This window comes from Vanessa cardui, chromosome 2 (genome assembly GCF_905220365.1).
Source record: "Vanessa cardui chromosome 2, ilVanCard2.1, whole genome shotgun sequence".
NCBI classification, from domain to species: domain Eukaryota; kingdom Metazoa; phylum Arthropoda; class Insecta; order Lepidoptera; family Nymphalidae; genus Vanessa; species Vanessa cardui.
The window spans coordinates 3,202,636-3,223,471 of NC_061124.1; the positions used below are offsets into that span (position 1 = coordinate 3,202,636).

The window sequence follows — 20,836 nt, forward strand, 5'->3', positions numbered from 1 at the left end:
ATTTTATTTCTAAATTTCGATAACAGCTTCGTCAACGTTTGAATCGCCATATTTTCTAAAATCAATAAATATCATAGAGTAATTAAGCTGGACCATATATACATCATATCGCGTAATTCCATGTCAAATTCCGAAATTAAAATTCACCGTTTGACAACTCTGCTTTTGGTAATACATACGTATATATATTTTTTAATTTTAATTACTACGCAATAAAATTTACTTGCTTGCTTTTTCATTTGAAAGTTATATTTTACTTGTTCGTAATGAACACAAACAAATAAAATATGAATGATTATGATTTTATAACAGGAAAAACTTGAAAATAAATATATCGTTCATGAATTTAATAAGATATTATCACTATAGACTAAGTTAAACAAACGCATTTTCGCAACACGGAATCAAACGCATCGAGGGCACGATACCGGTACTGAGCAGTGACGAGGGGGTACAGTAACGAGTTGGTGGGGCGTACGGTGACGGGAAGAGTATGAAAATGGGTCGCTGCAGCCGCATTCCGCGAAGGTTGACACCTCACGAGCGAGCTTTATAAACGATTGTTTTGTTTCTTGGAAGTATTTGTTAAATATGTTATCGATGTATCCGAATTTTTGGACGGGAATAATATAACTTGAAATAACTTTTTAATATTTATCCACCAATGTATCTCAATGTACATTGATACAGCAAAAAGTTCTTACTGAATAATTATGAAATTAAAAGCAGATTCTTTTTTCAAATTTACTAACCAAGGACGCGCACTTGTTTTTTTTTTTAGTAACACTCATAAATTTTGGCTAACAATACAATTTGCATAAATTAATTCGTTGATGTTGTGAACGTATTATTAAGTGTAAATTACAATCATCGTAGATTAGGCTGTACTTAGAGCCTCCGAACAAAAGAATCATGTATCACTGAGTCATCGCGTAGGAATCGAATTATTTAATCTAGTGTTGACTCCGTAGTTAATAGAATGAAGCTATTGACCTCGACATAGTGCAATATGAATGTTCCTAGGTAATTTTAAACTATCATATAGACTAAAAACTCTTTGGTCATATTCGTGATCGTGTCACGTGTGTAATCAATATTCATTTAATTAAAAAGTTTAAGGCACGACTTCAATTTTTTAATGATCGAATTTATAGTCTGTGCCATTGGATTCTAAGGTTATCCCATACATTAAAACCTATTTAGGTTATAAGTTATTACTGTAAAAGTAAACACATTCCTACTTATGTAACATTAAAATCCTCTTTTGAACAGTCGCGTAAAAATAATTCGGTCAGTAATCATAACAAAATTGTATTTTTGAAATAAATTTATCACAATTTTCTCTCTATCCGTATGTAAGTCTAACAATATACCTTAATTTTCTACATAATTATTATTACAATCAACTAACCTTATATAGAGTTATAAATATTTAGACCGGTCTGAAAGATGACTAACTTAATCGTCGTGGACGAAATAGGACAAAAACCGTCATCCGGAAATAGTTGTTTGCTTTATCATACTTGGCATTCAAGATGATCTATAAAAAAATTTACTAGTTCAGTTTCTCAAAAAAAAAAAACCTCAGAATTGCAATAGGTACCTATTCTCATCGTCATGTTTATTTGCCTTTGCATTTATATGTATGTATTTTTATTCAATCCAATCATATACACAGGTAAGGTAACGGCCTGTAAATTTCCCACTGCTGAGATAAGGCCTCCTCTTCCATTAAGGAGAGGAATTTTTGGAACATATTCCACCACGCTGTTCCAATGCGGGTTGGTGGAATGCACATGTGGCAGAATTTCGATGAAATTAGACACATGCAGGTTTCCTCACGATGTTTTCCTTCACCGCCGAGCACGAGATGAATTATAAACACAATTAAGCACATATATATAGTGGTGCTTGCCTGGGTTTGAACCCGCAATCATCGGTTAAGATGCACACCACTGGGCCATCTCGACTCCTTTTAAAATTTAAAAATGTACCTAATTGGCTTTTTCCATCGAAGAAAGAACAAAGATAAACCAATCTAAGGATTATGTATATGGCATTTACTAATAGCTCATCTGTATTTTAAACTACAAACAGTTCTTATTGAATATATATTTGTTTCTAATAAGACAGTTATCGCATTAACTACTAATATCCACCTCAATTTCACTACCCAGTTCCGATGACAGCTTCGTTGACGTTTAAAACGTCATTTTTTAGTGAATTCTAGCTCTCGGCATATAGCGTTAATTCGATATTCAATTTGTATTTGGCTTTTGTTTTCTTTTGTTCGTAATAGGCTATAGATACATCATTATACTAAAGAGTTGTTATATATTTTAGATTTTGTTTATTCGAATTTTAAATGTAATTTATTACTTGTAAGTTGAGTGTATTGTTTCTTTTTCTTTGTCAGTTATTAATTGTATCATTATGCTTTTAGTTTAGTTATTTTTCAAGGGAGGAGTACCAATGATACATTATACATTCCTTACATTGGCAATGGGCCACCAACCCTGGGATAAAAATGAATATGGCGGCAATATCTTTAAGAACATCTTACAATCAGGTAGTCCATTAGATCATCGCACCCATCTATCAATATTATGAAAAAAAAACTCCTATAATTATATGATACTCATCTCTTTGTACACAATAACACACTAATACAAACCAAAAAATAGTTATATTGTATTCCAAAATCAATAGCAAATATATTAAACGTCAAAGTATAAATCAATTAAATCGTTAATTAAGTAATAATAAGTCACGAAAGGTAATCAAATAGAATCAACAATAAATAGGATTCGTTGATAAAATATCGGATAGCTATGACTAAGAGATCAACACCGAAATCTCGTGCCGGTGACTCAAAACAAGAAGTGGGTACATAATACGAAATAATGTAAAGGCGCGGCCACAATTAACACGTAACGGAACTGACAGTTCTAATAAAAACTGCGATAATTACTGCAAGTTACGGTATTATAACATTTTTACAGAACGAACAGAGAAATTAACATTTTTGAAATAAGAACGACAATTAAGATTTTGATCTTTGATATGAGAGGTTAAGAATGCAAATAAATAACAAGGTCAATTGGACAATATAAATAAATACTCTAGAGTCTGGGAGCAGCTTTAGAGTCAATAATCTTTTTATTATTATATAAAAATGCTGAATATATTACAATGAAAAGTATCCAATAATGTATTGTATATTGGATTCGTATTCAAGTGTGAGAAAACTTCCACGAACGGACAAACAAAACTCATCGAAAATAATCTACTATAATGTTTTTATAACACTAAGAGATGATGTACTTAGTACTTTATTACTGTAATATAAAATAGGAACGAATGAAAGTATATAACGCTATTTCTTATATGAATGCTTGTTAATCATACCAAATTTCATCGAAATCGGTTTAGCAAAGATTATAGATTATAATATACTAATTATATTACTGCAGTCCTCCAGTAGAGGTTCTACTAACATTGCCCAATAGCCTTCTGCCGTACTGTCAAATATAAAATCAAAGACGATTACGATTGGACGGACAATCTTGATACTCTGTAATAATCATCACATTCCTAATAATGTAGATGTCAAATAACTCGTATTTCTCAACTCAAAACTCAAGGTCATTTAAAAAATTTCGCATTGTAACCGAAGCTTAGCACATGGCGGCGCCAGTCAAGACCTGTTCCCGTGCCGTGAGTCACGCTGTAATGGGTTCCTCGAATCGAATTTCGAATGGTTGAACCGTTGTGAAACCTCCGAGGATGTATAAATGGCTTTCTCGTTCAAGGACTTATGTAAATACATAGCTCTTATTACATTAAAAATAAGGTTCATATTACTAATCTTTTCCCTGTACATCATTCGGATTACAATATATCTTAATCCAATTTCAATCTCGTATTGACTACGTAGAACAAACTAAGGATAACACCCACGCAAGCTAAGTAGTAAAATTAATTTTGCTATGAAAGTTACAATATGGTACTCGATTTTAACATTAAATTTATATACAACCTCATTAGAGTACGTCTGTGCGTGTTATGTTTATTAAAAAAATAAAAAAAATAAAGCATTGAACTCAAAGAGCGACCGGCGGCCTTTTACTTTTAATGACGCAAGCCGGGGTCAGAATGTACGTGAACGGATGAAATTTGAAATCTTGCTACGCTCACCTGACCCGCTCGTTTCGCAATCGACTCGACACTTTTAATGTTTGTAATTACATTTGATATCAAATTACTTTGATTCTTTTACTTACAATTGCCAGATAGTATAACTGCGTCCCTTAAGTACCACCAGCCACCACTTATAATCGAATAATATGAAAAAAAACACATAGCGACTTTTGCAGGAGCAACGACGATTTAGCAGACATGATTTTAATTAGTTACTCAGTTTTTGCATCAAACTGTCGACAGAAATAGCTCACTCACCCATTTTTTGTTACCTAATATGTGTTATATAATGTCATTTGGAATCAAAGCTCTTAATGTCATATTCGTTTAAAATATGTTCTTCATACATTCCAGATTTAAAAAAGTAAATTTGTTTCACTGTGTGCTTTTTACAAACACATATATGTATAATTATTATAAATAATAATTAATACCTGAACCATTTTAAATTTGGAACTACTACAATAATCCAGAACCATAAGAGCTTTCTAGAATAGGTTAATAAATAAAATTCGATATATTAATATTGAATATAAAGTATGAATTGTTTATTTTACCCATTGTGTTATTTCACGTTACAATTCGAAAATTAAATTTGACTTTAATGTTTTTAATTTTCATTATTATTTATGATTTGAATGTTATTTCTGCGAACGTTATAATTTATAATTCTAATTATGATTTGATTGTTATTCCAAAAACATTTATCTAATAATTTTCATACAAAATATCATTAATTTCAAGTTTGATTTTACAACCACTTTTGAATTATAATTTTACAGAACTCAATTATACAAAATATTCTTTATTCAAGTAGGCTCTTATAAGCACTATTGAATCGTTATTTAACAACTATCTTAAGTGAAGCTACCAATGACTTACTATTTTCCAATATTTAAAATTAAAAAAAATATCAGTTAATTACAATTGCTTATTTATAATATATCAATTCGTATTTACTTTAAACTCAACAAGTTCACCGACGACCAGATAAATATATAATATCATTACAGTATCACATAACGGTAGACGATGCACAGAATAAATATCTATGTCGTACGGGAATCGTGTCACAACACTACCGCTAGGGTCATAGTGATGTGCTCCAGTAAATGCGAGATCAGTTACCTAGGGATCCATCGATAATAATAATTGTTAAAAGGAGCGACACTATTCGATTTTTTTTAATCATTTGAAATTTGTTGAAATCTACTACTAATTAAAGTTTAGTCTGCTTGTCGTTGTCGAGAAGAGTTTGATACTTACTCCACTACATTGCTTTTATGCGGATTGGTGGATACAAAATCGTGGTAGATTCACATCCACCTCATGCTAATTTCTTGACGTTGCTTTCCTTCAGCACCGAGTACCATTTATATCTAAGGGAAAAGTTTTATTTATTTACTTATTTATTTATTTATTTATTTGTTTATTTATTTATTTATTTAGGCACACAAACTGTATATATTTGGGTTACATTTGAGTTACAGTGTAAAATTATTTTTAGCTTAATTATATTCCTAAACATGTGTACACGGCATACTCATTAAAAAAAAACAATATTTTAGTCAGGTGCTACATTAGTTAGGTACAATTCATGACTAATGAATAAATAAGAACATATAAATTAAATTCAATTACTTAGAAGCTGATACAAAAAAAAAATTGTTTAATGAAATGAATAGAATGACTAAAGGTTCTTTCAACGATGGGCGATGATCATCGCTCGCCATAACCTTAGCCAACCATTGATGGTCCAACGATGGTCCAACGTTGGACCAACGTTGGACCATCCACGCAACTATTCAATAAAAGAAAAGACAGTTACTTAATCAGAGCACCCCTTGATAGTCCGTTTTCCTGCTGTCAATACGCTTGTCTTAATAGCTTAACGTTAAACGAGTACTGTCAATCCTGATATTTGTGTACTGGGCTATTCCAAGTACAAGTTTAACACTTAGCATTGTTAAATGTTTTATAAAAATGTAGTATCGATATCATATAGCTCAAAATCAGAGCGATAATGATGATGGTTTTGGTGTATTATAGCGCCTTACGGTTTTGTGTAACTTGACTGACTTGTATGACTCGGAGCTTCACTAGCGTGCACTGCGTAGTTCGATAAGATTATATGTATTACAATATAAAAGTTATATGCGTGTGAATGTGCTAATATAATAAAAAAAATACGACCAATGCCTTTAGGGATTAAAAAAAATATATCAATGGACTTATAGCGCTACGTTTATGTATGAAACGTTTTTGTTACAATAAGGTTTCACTTCCCAAGTGTTGAGTTGCCAGCTTTTTAATTATTTTTTTTTTACATCTTTTTAAAATATAAACCATACACAATACACAATAACAAAAAAAAACACCTGTATTTCTGTAACAAAAGCCTTAGCAATTAACGTGACCTACAGAAAAAAAAAAGTTAAGTGTCAATCGTAGAAGTTTGTTTGTATCAAAGACATTTTGATTGTTTTTTTTTATTTTTACAAGATAGCAAATGTCGTAATATATACATATTTAAATACTTGTGAATTCATGGTCTGATATAGGTATGTTATTAATTCAGTTTTTGTCATTGATTGACCTTACGACACCTGTTTTAGGAAGTTATTTACGACTTGATAACTCGACTTGGTCCCCTGAGCTGTGCAAAAATTAATTACATTGTTTTTTTTGTAGCAGTAAGGCAAACGCGCGAATGAGTCATGCCACTAAATATTCAAATTTAACACTAGCAACGAGTTATTTATAGGAAAAGTTCCTCATGATATTTTATATCTAGTTATAATTTAAAAACGTAATTCAACCGTAAAATACGAGCTATAGACATAAATTAAGTTTGACTTGCCCTAGCCTCTTTTTTTTAATGTATAGGTATATTTTTTTTAATATAATTAAATGTATCCGAACATGAGCAAAGCTCCATCAAAGACAGGTGCCATTTAGCGGATGTTTAAAAAAAAGCCATGAGTGTTTGCACAACACACAAAGACTTATTAAAATAAGTCGCAAATGTGTAGCGCAAGTTTAAGCAAATAAAAAAAAAAAATTTTTAGTTATATCATGTCTGTATTTATTTCATCTTTTGACAGATAAGATCATTGCCATTCCTAAAAAAAATTTACCTTTTTATTTTATAATTTATAATACCAACAGTGGGTACTATTAAAATTAAAACATTCATTGTATTTGAGTGGATTCGTTTACATGTTACAAATACCGAGTTAGGCTTTCACCGCTCATACAAAGGAAGTACATAAACATTAGGTAGGTAAGTCGGGTTATTTAGTTTTGTTTACAAGAGTTATGTACAAATTAATTTGAAACAAAATTATTAATGCAGCTGCGAAAACCGGTCGTTCGTATAGAAGTGTTACAAGAAACGGTTCCCACGTAGAGATTCGATATAAAATACACATCTTCTACATGATATACTTATTAAAGGTTATATTACGTCACGCTTATAATTTGTACAAAGGCTTTATTAGCCTTACCTTACCTTAGAACGTACAGGAAAAAACGTTTGTAAATGTGCAAAAGTAAAACATACACACAGACGTACATACCGAAATATGTACAAAAATTATTTTTCATGAGAAACAACGACTAACAACGCTATTGCTATGAGTTTTAAATAAAATAAAAAATAAAACGAAAAAAAATATATAAAGGCCAAATAAAATTTAATCTCAACTTAAAAAAACACCACTATTCCATAAACGAAAATTTAAAAAGAAAAAAAAATACAGATTAAAAAATAATTTTATTCAATCGAATACGGATAAATAATTAAAATCGACGGCGACCTCAATAAAGCCAATCGGAACGGGACTGAAAGAGAAATTTAAACAAAGAACGGAGTTTTGTGTTGGCGCACCTTTCAATCTGTTTGTTTATATTAGTCTTAAAGTACTTTAAACATCTTTCCATGCTATAAATGACAAGTTATGTTATCTGTTTGTTTCTGTTGTCATGCTACTGGCCAAAAATTATAATGGACTGGAACTGTCATATTAGTAGATGCCTTGTGGGGCAGATTTTCATTCGATACGTGCAAGACACACACACATTTACAATGTTTTCCTTTGATTAAGTTCTCGATTTTTCAACATCGATTTTTTTCAGTAGATTAAGTATACATGTATGTATATATTTGTATAAGGAAAATGGACTTTATTTATTATATAAGATTTTGTATAAGAAATTTTTAATTGGCTTTTATGTGGAACTCGTTTTATATGCACACGTTACGTAATCATTCATTGTACAAAATGCCTGCGTACTATTTCGTCGTACGAATGCATATTGTCAGTGTGTTGTTTACCGGCTGGCTTGTTTGACGAGAGAACAAATCGGTTTGTTTTTAACTATTTGTAACTGTCCTTTTGTAAATAATATACAAAAACAAAAAACTTTTGAGAACGATATTCATAGAAATAATAAATTTCTACGCTATTATAAAAAACATTTCGTCACGGCTTATAGAAATAGATATAAAATGACTAACATGGATATTTCATTGCTTTTTTTTTCTTTCATGCTGAAAACCCTACTTATACAATTTAGTACTATATATTTAATCTGTATTTCATTTAATTGTTGATGTGATTCTATTAATTACATTAAAAAAGAAAGTAGAACATCGAAACAATTCCAATTTTGAAATATTAATTTTTCATTAAAAGTTCCTTTCCGTTCTTCCGAACGTTCCTTTTTTAAATTTATTTTTTATAAGTCTAGAAACAAAATGGGAATAGACGTGAAGGTCCCTGCTCCCTACAGACGCGCTGACTCATACGGCCGCGCGCTTCCGCCTGATAGCAAGGTCACCGGCCGCGCACACTAACGCACACAAGCAAACGTGAAAGTAGTGAGAGTACAGTCGCGTTCAACCTTATTACCTTTTTTACGATTTATTCGCTATGCAATGCCATTATGCACTCTGTTATCGGTTTATTCATGACATTGTGCTTTTGTTTCTATAAATTTGCATGATTTATATAATATTTATATTAGCAAATATTAACTTTAAGCGAGTCGTTTGTGTAACGCTTTATTTATTCCGAAGGAGACGTAAACACGTATAAATTGATAAACGAATGAATCATAAGTCCTTGTAAATAAATACATTTCAAATAAAACTTCTATTGCATTTCATATCGGCATTTGTGTTTGTATCAAGGTAGTGACAAAATGCCAAGAGGCCGTCAAAACAAGTCTATTTCTGTTGAAATAAAATTCGAGGTCGTGATTCGTGAACGCGATCTGCAGTTTGGATTGTTGCAGATTTTTATTATATCCCTTTCTTCAATAATACACATTGCATTTTACAATATATGACGTATTACTATCAAAATTTTTAATTTATATATCTAATAGTTTATTCGTATTACAAAACGAGACGATAATTCTATTGGTTGTATAATATATTTTAAATCTATAGAAGATTTTCCTGGTATCAATTGAGCTTAAGTTATAGATACGCATGTATTTCGGATTAAATTAATATCTCTTAAAAAATATTTTTTAAACAGTTGTTTTTAATTGACATTTGTAACTGTTAAATGAATACCTAATTAGCGTAGATCAACGATTAATCACAACCATCCGGTTCTGAGTAAACAATGAGCCAGTTTAGATCCTATTTCGACATTCGTTTTGCAATTAAACCACTGTTAGAACGGTAATAAAAGATATGTGATCTGATTACAAAAACGATAGTTAAAAAATCCTTATTTGGAAACATTACAGTAATGAGTATACCTATTTATACCAATTTAAAGTTCAACACCGAAGCAACGGTATAACGAAGCCCTTTTGAGGCTTGTAAGTTTCATAATATAGTATTTGTATTATATACTTACAAACCCATATTATTAACACTATTATAAAATCATGTTAATGCCTAAAAGCAAAATACATAATTGAAAAGTAAGTTTTTATTTAAGATTAAAATAATGAAAATAAACCTTAAATGTGAAACACAATAATTTTCTCAGAAACGAAATCATAGTATGTAAAATTGTATTAATGTCTTTAATTACTTTATCAAATAAATTAAATAATCTATACTAATAAGTCTTGATAATGACAATTTGAAAAAACACTACTAAATTAATAAACATATTACATAAGATGTATAATAAAACTTAAACTAAAACATGTTCTAGTTTACTTGGTGGTAGGGCTTTTTGCAAGCCCGTCTGGGTAGTACCACCCACTCATCAGTTATTCTATCGCCAAATAACCGTACTCAATATTGTTGTGTTCCGGTTTGAAGGGTGAGCCAGTGTAACTGCAGGCACAAGAGATATATCATCTTAGTTCCCAAAGTTGGTGGCACATTGACGATGTTAGGAATAGTTAATATTTCTTACAGCTTCATTGTCTATGGGTGATGGTGACCACTTACCATCAGGTGGCCCATATGCTCGTCCCCCAACCTATACCATAAAAAATAGTATACGTTTTATCGAAGCGCCCTTATGAAGGTTCATCCTGAAATTCAAACTATTGAGATATCGTGACGTATTACAACACTATTGTTTCAAAATGAAATACATGTACCTAACACTAAGTATTGTTTTCTGCAGCCTTTATATTTAATGAATACAACACGTGTTCAGTATTTAATTAATACCGTTATTTTATTTATATTTATCAGTCTGTCAGACATCATACCATTTCATTACATACCTATTCAGATCGACAATACAATTACTGCCCACATGCATGTAAAGCTTTGTCTGTCGAAATAATTAACATATGAAGGTGTGTCTACCAGAGGTAGTACTATGTATGAATATACGTATATAATACATAAATCAACAGTTAAAAATTAGCATACTTAAACTATAAAATATGTGTTATGTTTTTATCAATATAAAAAGTGCTGTAATACGTTTCATATTGATTTGTATTGTTAACAGCGGTATATTCAAAACAATTGTTGTTCTTAGCCTGTTAATAATATTAGAGTGAGCAATCATGCTGTAAGCCTAGGTGGCCTGTAAATAGCCTCAAATATTACTCAATAATCTTAAATTACTATTCAATTATTTCGTTTAAATGAAAAGAAGACTAATACTGAAACAAATAAGCGCGTGAAATAGTATTACATTAATGTTTTGAACATTAATTAGTTAGGGACAATAATATCTTATAAGAAATATACTTTGTCAATATATTGTTGCATTTATTCTGCTGAATACCTGCAAGCGTGTAAACTATCGGCTATCGCTTATTGTAAAGATTCAACCACGATGTTTACCGATATTTAGGAATGATTCATAAGTACTATATAGTCAATTTGATAGACGAATATTGCGAAATAATCAAAGAAACTTTAACGAGCATGACCGCTGTATATGGAAGTCAGTGCTTCGATAACTTACTCAATAGTAAAACAACGTTTATCAGTTAAGAAAATAATCGTTTATAGCCCACTAGTATATCTGAAATCGGTCTGTAATACAGGTAATTAATAAAATAAAGTTTGACAAACAACCTCAGTTAGTTATTATAGCTATCAAGAAAACAATTCGTTATTCAAATCAAGCTGCGATTTATAATTGATATATCAAAATCTTGACCTTGATATATAACTTTTTTGTCGAGAACGTGTCTCTTCGAAAGAGTCGTGGGGCCCGGTGTTATTTTATTAGAGTTCGAACACTATTTCAAGTTTTGCATAAATTACACAATTATAGACATCAATTATGTTCGATTAAATAGCGATTTCGAGTTGAATTCACGAAAGGGTTCACACGAGTCGAAAGTATTGATTAAGACTACATTTTTGAACATAAAATATACAAACGGGTTTGTTTTTAAAGTCATGTTATTGTTATTGACTTATCATTTTAAGCTGTGTTATATTTCTATAAAGAATACTTATACCTAAAGTCAAATATTTAGGTAGGTACTTTTAAATCGTGAACATTTATTAAAGCCGGTAGCATTTATAAACAATTTGAATATTAAACAGTTGCATTGTTTCGTTTATGAGTATTTACCTACAATACATTCGGAGAATTCTATTACATTTAAAATCAAAAATTAAGTTAACATGTTTAAACAAGTAACAAAATTACGGCGTCTAGTAACTGTAGTACGTATTTATTTTATAAACAGAAAACTGTTCAGCGAAATCGTCGATTGATAGTATATCGCTTCGTACACAATAACCGCATATGTGCTAAATTATCAGAATAATCAGATAATACCAAGTTCCTTATGACGACAAACATTCCTTTAACTTATAACGTGACATTCGTTAAATGATATATGAAACCTTATACCCTTCACTGTTTATAAAATCGTGCCTAGAGTGGTTGAGGATATGATAATCGCATACTAAGTTGTAATTTCAAATAGTCATCGGCTTCTATGGTATACCGTTACTTCATATGCAAATTCATAGCTATGCGACCGTAATATAAAATATGTGACGCTATCAATAATATAGTGATGAAACGACTTTATTTTTACGGAAAGTTTTGACGCGCTTAATTTAATGTTAGACATTTTTATTACGTTGGAATGATAACGTATAAAGGTTGGTTTTTACTTATAGTTTATAACACATACTTAGGTATTTTTAATCATTAATTAAAAAAAATGTTTTTAGTCAAAATATATGGTACGTATCTTAAAAGAATTAATCACTTAAGTACGCGACAGTCAACCCAAACAAACATAGGGACGCTACAAGACGAGGGGCGGGGGTAGGCACCCTTCGCGTCACGTGACGAGCGACCTTCAGGCGGCGCACCGACCTTGAGCGTCGCTCGCCCCGCGCGCGGGTCAGAGGTGAATGCACGCCAGCCCGCCCCGCGCGCACCGCTTCAGCCCGCTGCCTTGCTGCGGCCCCGAACACCATCTAATGCCACTCACCTCTTCCCAATCTACGACACCATGGCACCATACGCTCAGGCGCCACCGGTCTCCGCCAACATCCCGATTTCATGCACCCTCCCGCCGCGAACAGGTATTAGCGACGCGGCACACCTTTCCCATAAAATATCACCGACAAGTTTATTGACATCGAGTCGCTCGCACAATTGCGTAAATGTAACTATTTTCCAAGTACTCGAATGCACACACAGCTGTCGTTCGAATAAGAAAACACTTTTCTTATAAAATAAAACGTCTATTCACTCAAAAAATACTTTTTACAAGAAAAACATTAAACACAACGCGTTTACGAAATTCACACCAACAACATGTCCTCTCACCTCCGCAAAACAAAGCGGAATAAACTCACTCGAGCGAACTGACATCTCGCGAGTTTCACGCACAACCGCAAAACAAACATACATTACTGACATCTAGTGTTAGAAAAAAGAAACGACGTATGTCACGAATGCCTTTAGATTTTTGATAGATGGCGTTAGCTCTTCAGCACCTATTTTATTCTTATTTCATGTTAGAAACATTCACTTATTTATAATGTTGAATAAGAACATATTGATGTTATAAAAGTACAACGTAATTATATAAATAAGATGCTTCAATGTCAATACTGTCAACGTCAAAAATATTACAGTTTCTTTATATATTTTATCTGTGTGTGCCATTGTTTAAAGTTTTTAATTTGATTACAACAGCTGTGCTGTGGAGTGGACAGTGTAGTGATTTTGATTACAAGTTTATTTTATTTTTCTATTACATTATAAACTGTAGTGACTTGTTTAGTGTGCGAATTTTTTTATATTTATCGTTGTTATTTGTATAGTGGTGCGTGTTAAATTAAAATTGGATTATCTAAAAACGTTTCCTCGTTATACTTATGTCGAGTCATTAATTAAATAGATTTTAGTGTGACTCAAGGCTGTACCAATAAAAGAAGCACTAAGAGCTTGTGACTATTATGAGAATTACAATCACATAATGGTTGAGGATAATGATCAAAGTTACGGACGGACGGCAAATAAAAATGTACTATTGAAAATAGTAATACTAGGGGATGGAGGTGTGGGCAAGTCGTGTTTAATGAGTAGGTTTATATCGAACCACTTTGATGACCACAACTTTCACACGATAGGCGTCGAGTTTATGAACAAAACGATAGATGTGAATGGAAAACAATATACACTACAGGTATTATTTTAAATATGATCTTCTTAAGTTGTACACAGATATACTATGTCGTAGTTAACTTACGTGTAATTAGTTGATAATGGTTTTAATGTCAGTAATAAATGTAGGTATATAATACAAGATATTTAATTTTTTACAATTGAATTGCGTTTTAATAGATCTAGCAGAAAATTTATTCAATGTTATAAGAGGAAAAGTAAAATATTTGTATTTTTTTTTTAAATGTTATCGCTTAATCGTCACCTTGGATTTATAGATAATGTGATTTATGTAATTAGCATAAAAATGCAATTTAAATACGTAGATTCAAAATTGAATATTATTATCTTGAATGCATTTTATAGAAAAAAGATTCAATGGTAGACAAGGCCATACTTAAAGGACGCCGCTGTGACCGGCATAATTTCTTTCCTCTCTATCTATCCGTTTACGACATCTATGTATATCATCAATGGATCTGTGGATTCCTATTGCTTGCTGGTGCTTTCCCGAATCATGCTATCCATTCGATTTTATTAGTTATCAATTCTAATTCGAATTAATGGCCCTATTCATATATAACTGACATACTCTTCGAGTTATGTCAGTTATCTTGGTATTTCTACAAATTTATAGCCTTATGAATAGTGTCACGTAGCGAAATACCGAGTATATATCATATCACGCAACGCGACCTTGAGCTTGCGATTGAGGCCGACGATAGAGGACGACGTCTTCGAACAATATTTCGACATTGGCATAACATACATTTCTCTAATTCTTTCGTTCTCAAATAGCAACGGAATTTGGATGGAAAAATATATGTTTATTTCTCCAACGCTGCCCAGGACGCATATAACAAATGACTTTCCCCTAATTGGCCTTAGCCTTAAGTTGTAAACAGTTGTCGAATGTAAATATGAGCTGATTCTGACTTTTGTATAATCTGCTATAGTGTGTTTATGTCATTCTATAGCTTTTACGGAAAACTTCAAGACTGCAATGCAATTTATGAGTGAATAACAATTATGTATGTTTATAATCCACCTTAACATATCATTAACATTTAAAGCTGGAATTTAACATCTATATATACATCATTCCAGTAGGTTTTTACAAGCACTTTCAAAGTGTCATTTTACAACACTATATTATGTAAAACTATAACTGCTTCGGAATGCAGATTTTACCGAGAAGTCGGTCAAGAAATCAGTAGTAACTCTTTTCCAGTATTTAAAATACTAATAAATAACAAATGTAATTATAATATTGGGTAAAGTATTCAAATATCCATCAATCCTATGTTACTATTTAATTAAGTCTCAATTACATAACACTTCATACGTTACACTAATTATGGTTGTCTTAAGTTAATCATTAAAAAAACATTAAGCTGAATTAAATTCATTGTTTCAGCAACACTTAATTAATGGCAGTCATTTGTTATAGTCATTGAGAATCTTTATTTATTGCCAAATTATGTTAAAATTGTATACTAATTATCCATGTATAATTTTGTTTTTAACTTTCAGATATGGGACACAGCGGGTCAGGAACGTTTCAAGTCTTTAAGGACACCATTCTATAGAGGGACAGATATCTGTATACTGGCATATGCTATAGATGACAGAAGTTCGTTCAACAATATTAAGACATGGCTAAATGAGTTCCTACATTATGCTGGTGTTAAAAATGGAATTGAAAAGTTTCCTTTTATTGTCGTTGGGAATAAGGTATTATAAATTTGTATGATATTTTAGTGCTTAATAGTTAATCTTAAATACTTATAAATTGAGATGAGCTGATCATAACTTTGCCCAAAACTGACTAACCAATAAGTTGTTCGGACACCAAATAATAGGCCTATTTTTGCTATGATCATAGATCAGAGCGACGTTTTTGTGTTAATAGTAAAGTGTTAATAGTAAAGTGGTAGATTTAAGTATAAGCGCTTAAAATATTTAAAAGTTAACAATGTCAAATATTCAAAAACACCATTTGTTAGGCGTTCCTCGCCAAATAACTCTGAACGTCTTTAATTTTTATCTAAGCTTCACATTACATCTGCATAATATCATTATATATTTTTGTTAAGAATTTGTAATCACAAGAATATATTAAAAATTAACAATATATTTATATAATTCTATCAAAACTCAAGATCACAATATCAATATAAAAACACTTGTTTAAATTTGCCTTACTGGAATTTTAATAACATACTCAAGGTAACTTAATTTGAAAATATCGTAAGTCAAAGGATTTTTTTATGTTGTTATGATAGATAATTATGATAGATGCTAGTATTAAACACAGGCTGGTATTAGCTTAACTTCAATAGACATTAAGGTTTTGAAATTATTATTATTACATTATTATCAATTATTATTACATTAAGTTGCTATTCACATAAAATTGCACTATGAAATGTTTCATTATTGGCAAATTAAATGTACATTTAAAATTTTAGAAGGTGAATGTTGGATTTAAATTTGAAATAAATTCATTTGAAATAACTTCAGAAAAGGAGGAGTTTCTAAATTCAACTGTATTTTTAAATTATTTGTCAACATTGTACTCTGTCAATTATAAACAGTACAAATCTGTTTATAATTGAAATTATTCTATTTTTGACTAAGGGTACGATAAGTTGGTTGGTTGATATTTGTTAAATTTTATATTAAAGAAATACATTTCCAATTTTCTTGATAGGCTTGCCTTGCCTTCTTAGTATCTTCAACGGAGAAACCAACAAATACCTTTCTTTTTTTTATAATATTATTAGTCTAGAGACTCTAGAGTATTAGCAATAGTAAGACTGTAAGATGAATTGATCGACTATTATTGTATGAAAGAACTTGCTAAAGTTTAAATATACTCTTTAAGTTTGCCTAGAAATCAGTTTTTGATATAATTTTTTATTTGACAAAATTGCACCTAAACATATGTCTCAATTGAAAAAATATTTTAAAGATAAATATGTTTTGAAACAAGTGATTATAGTATTTCTGTCTTTTATGACATATATTATCTTTTATGACTGTGGGTTACTGCCACTTTTATTCACAATGATAATGTGTAGAAGTAAGCTTAAAACCAAGAGGGAAGGGAGGCATTTGCCCAGCAGTTGTTTTTAATGTATTTTATCTGTTTATTTTAGTCAGATGTATCTTCAAAAGACAGAGAGGTCTCATTTGATCAGCTGAAACATTGGTGCGATGAAAATAAAATATCAACATACTTAGAAACATCTGCGAAGACGGATAGCAATGTTGTTGAAGCTTTCTCCTTGTCTGTACAGAGGTAATATTTCAACTTAATCTTTTTTTTAATTAATTCTTTTTGTTTAATTTTCTATTAATAGTATTGGACTACTCTTTACGAGTACGCCTCACGCCCAGTATAGTACGACACAACTTAGATGTCGCATCGGCAAAATTCGTAAAACCGCCCACATCCGAATTACGTACGCTATCCCAAATTATCAATATTTATTTCTTATGCGAATATGATCTTTACACAAACGTAATAACTTGTAATATTATATGACCTAATATATTCGTCAATTCGTCGATTTTCATTCCATTTTGTGACATCGGGTGTTTGAATATCGGTTTTGACATCCGATTTCAGATATCGCCCTGTCTTTGTCCAACTTAACAATGTACGATATGTGAGAAAGAGATGAAACGGATGTGATATCGAAATCGGTTTAACATTCGCTTCATCTTTTTCTCACACTGTAAAGTTAAAGTTAAGTTGACGTACCAGAACGATATTCATAGTTGTTTAGATTATGAAAACGGTTACTCGTTTACATCAAATCGATGACATCTGATGTTTCGATATATCGGACAAATGCCTTCTTTTTTTTTCGCTGGAAAAACGCTTTACGCGCTTCCCCCACGTGATGGAAGTGGGACTCCCCAGTTTCCTGGACGCCGAGTGCACCCAGGACCACCGGGTTTACCCACTAAAAAACCAGCGGTACCCTCTCCGTCTTTCGGCGGGCGCCACGGGATCGCTTACGCATGCTACCGTGAATCGGACACATGCCTATCGTAAACATTGCGACGTATATCATATGCATCTCTCGAATAACGTAATTTTTTTCAGATGGGCAGATTTGGAACAGAAAGCCGAGAAGGAACTCAGGATGTTCCACCATCCAGATACGGTGACCCTCCATGGTTCGAGCGCCGTATCCAGCTTCCGATCGACTTGCTGTTCTCGATTCACTTCGTATGAATCATAAACGATTTTCTATGTTATGGAAGGTAACTTTCTCAAATTCGGTATTTTAATGACAAGTATATTTTATTTTCATTATAAATCAAATACACTATCGGAAACAATACTGAAGATCGACTCATTTTTTTTTAATATTTTTTAATAATTATTAACTTAAAAATGTACAAAATATCACGTGACTACGAATGATGATTTTTGTGACGTCATAATGTTAATTTGTCAAAATCCAATCAGCTGTTTGTGACGGAAGCTAACAAACTGTATGTACGTCACTTGTTCTAAAATTATCTATTAATGTAGTTTATATATTTATTTAAAAAAATATACCTAATTATTACGATTTTCGAAGTTATAAAAACGTTTTTTTTTTTAATATTATGAAAGCTTTAATAGTTCAATTTAATTGTTACATTGGAGTTATAATCTGTAATGTATGTCATGAATGGTTAACCACAGACAGACATGTAAACGATATCGTTGGTTGCATAATATTTATTTTTGTTAGTATTATTTTAATATATATTTGCAGACTTAATGAATATACGTAATGCTTTGGTTGTTCCCTCTCATGCTACCCTGGTACTTATTTCTAACGCCTGAGATTCAAGGGGCGTAATTATTTTTAAAATAGATATAGTGTTTATCTATTTTAAGGAACTATATCTATTTTACACAATCCCACTTAGCGTTATGAGATAAGCTTTAACCCAGCAATGTGCCGTTTGTAAACTGTTCATTTTATATAACTACTTTTGACAATCAATGCCCTTGGAATCAAAGGCCGTGTGAAGTAGGTTTTTTTTAATAAGTACATAATTAATATGTATATCGTTTTTTTAAAGACAAAATGAGATCAACTACTTTTTAAGTGTGGTACATAATAGCAAGTTTACTATAGTATATTTTCTTTTTAAAAAATGTTTGTTGAAATGTTAGTTTACAACATGTCCGCCAGGAGTGCTGTTGTTGATTTCAAAGCTGTTGTTAACTGTTACTCAGGCCATTTAAGGTACTTATCTCGAAAATGCATTTAAATTATCAAAAAAAAAAATCATCCGTCCTTTATTCATGGATTATGTAAATACATGTTGATAATAAATATCCATACATATCTTGGAATCGAGTTCAACTGACATATAACGTGTAAATAAAAAAAGTTTTTATATTAAAATATTAAAGAACAGATTAAATAATATTATCAGTATTGCATTACGGTTGACAACTGTCAAAATGGTTGTCAAAAATGGCGGCAATTTTTTTTTTCTATATCGCTATTCTATAGCATGCTGACTTATGTCTCGAGTAGATTTTATTATATAAAATGCACAGTAGTTTTTAATGTGTAATTTTGTAGAAATAGTTTGCACAATATTTATATAGGTAATATATTTAAATTTATTTATTGGAAACACTTTATATAAGTAAAGTTTCAAAGGCTTGGATGTATTTAATACTTTTTTTATTATGCTTTATATCTTGTAAGGCGATGATTAATTTAGTTTAAATTAACTTATTTTTTTTCTACAAATACTTTAACTTTGGGACAAACTTATTAAAATGTTAGATAAAATTTAAATGAATAATTATGAACCTTGTGGTAAGTTTTGTTTTTTTAACGTTTTATAATGTTTAATATATGATGCAATTATGAATCATATTTAAAAAATATAATAAATTAAAAAACACAATTTAAAATTTAGGAAATGTTTATTAATTTTAAAATGGCTATATAAATTTTATATTTTAAATTAAAATATTATTAAAGGTTTAATAAGGCAGATAAATAAATTAGAAAATGTTAAGGTTGTATAAATTTGACCTGAGTCATTTATACAATTTAAATAAGTAATTTTTAATTATATTGGCGCCAATTTTGTTGTCCCATTGCAATTGTCCCAACATTTTAAGCGAACTTATTACAACCCTATATTTCTAAAGTATTCTTTTTAAAACATTCCAACCAAAGTTATATAATATATATTATATAATATGTACATGAAAGTTTTAGTTCCGTATGCTTTTCCGTACCGTTCATTTGATTGATTTTTAACTTTGTATAGAGTTATGAGATTCACATAATAGTTTTTGGCCTAGCATCAATGTACAATACATAACAGCGAATTGAATCAGAAAATATTAAGAAAAAATAAACTGTTACTAAATTTATGGTTATTGAATTATCGATTATCAAAGATACTAAATAAATGTGGCGTTATATGAATGAAATCATTGTTTACTTAATTATATTAAAAAAAAAAAATTAACGGCGCCCTGCACATCTAGTTACTAGGAC

General features: G+C 30.8%; 2 protein-coding genes across 2 annotated transcripts in view; one reads left to right on the forward strand and one right to left on the reverse strand.

The window, feature by feature from the left end:
* The window catches only part of LOC124542831 (nuclear hormone receptor FTZ-F1 beta), a 36,750-nt gene extending 23,273 nt beyond the window's left edge, over nucleotides 1-13,477 (reverse strand). Inside the window, exon 1 of the mRNA XM_047120714.1 lies at nucleotides 13,108-13,477. The gene's annotated coding sequence lies outside the window, so the exon portion shown is untranslated. The remainder of the gene's footprint in view (nucleotides 1-13,107) is intronic.
* A 317-nt stretch (nucleotides 13,478-13,794) lies between these two features.
* LOC124542839 (ras-related protein Rab-9B) lies at nucleotides 13,795-18,677 on the forward strand. The gene is made up of 4 exons (XM_047120725.1): nucleotides 13,795-14,313; nucleotides 15,825-16,025; nucleotides 17,453-17,595; nucleotides 18,409-18,677. The coding sequence occupies exons 1-4, from the start codon at nucleotides 14,104-14,106 to the stop codon at nucleotides 18,545-18,547; spliced, it is 693 nt and encodes a 230-aa protein (XP_046976681.1). The 5' UTR covers nucleotides 13,795-14,103; the 3' UTR covers nucleotides 18,548-18,677.
* Nucleotides 18,678-20,836: the final 2,159 nt, after the last annotated feature.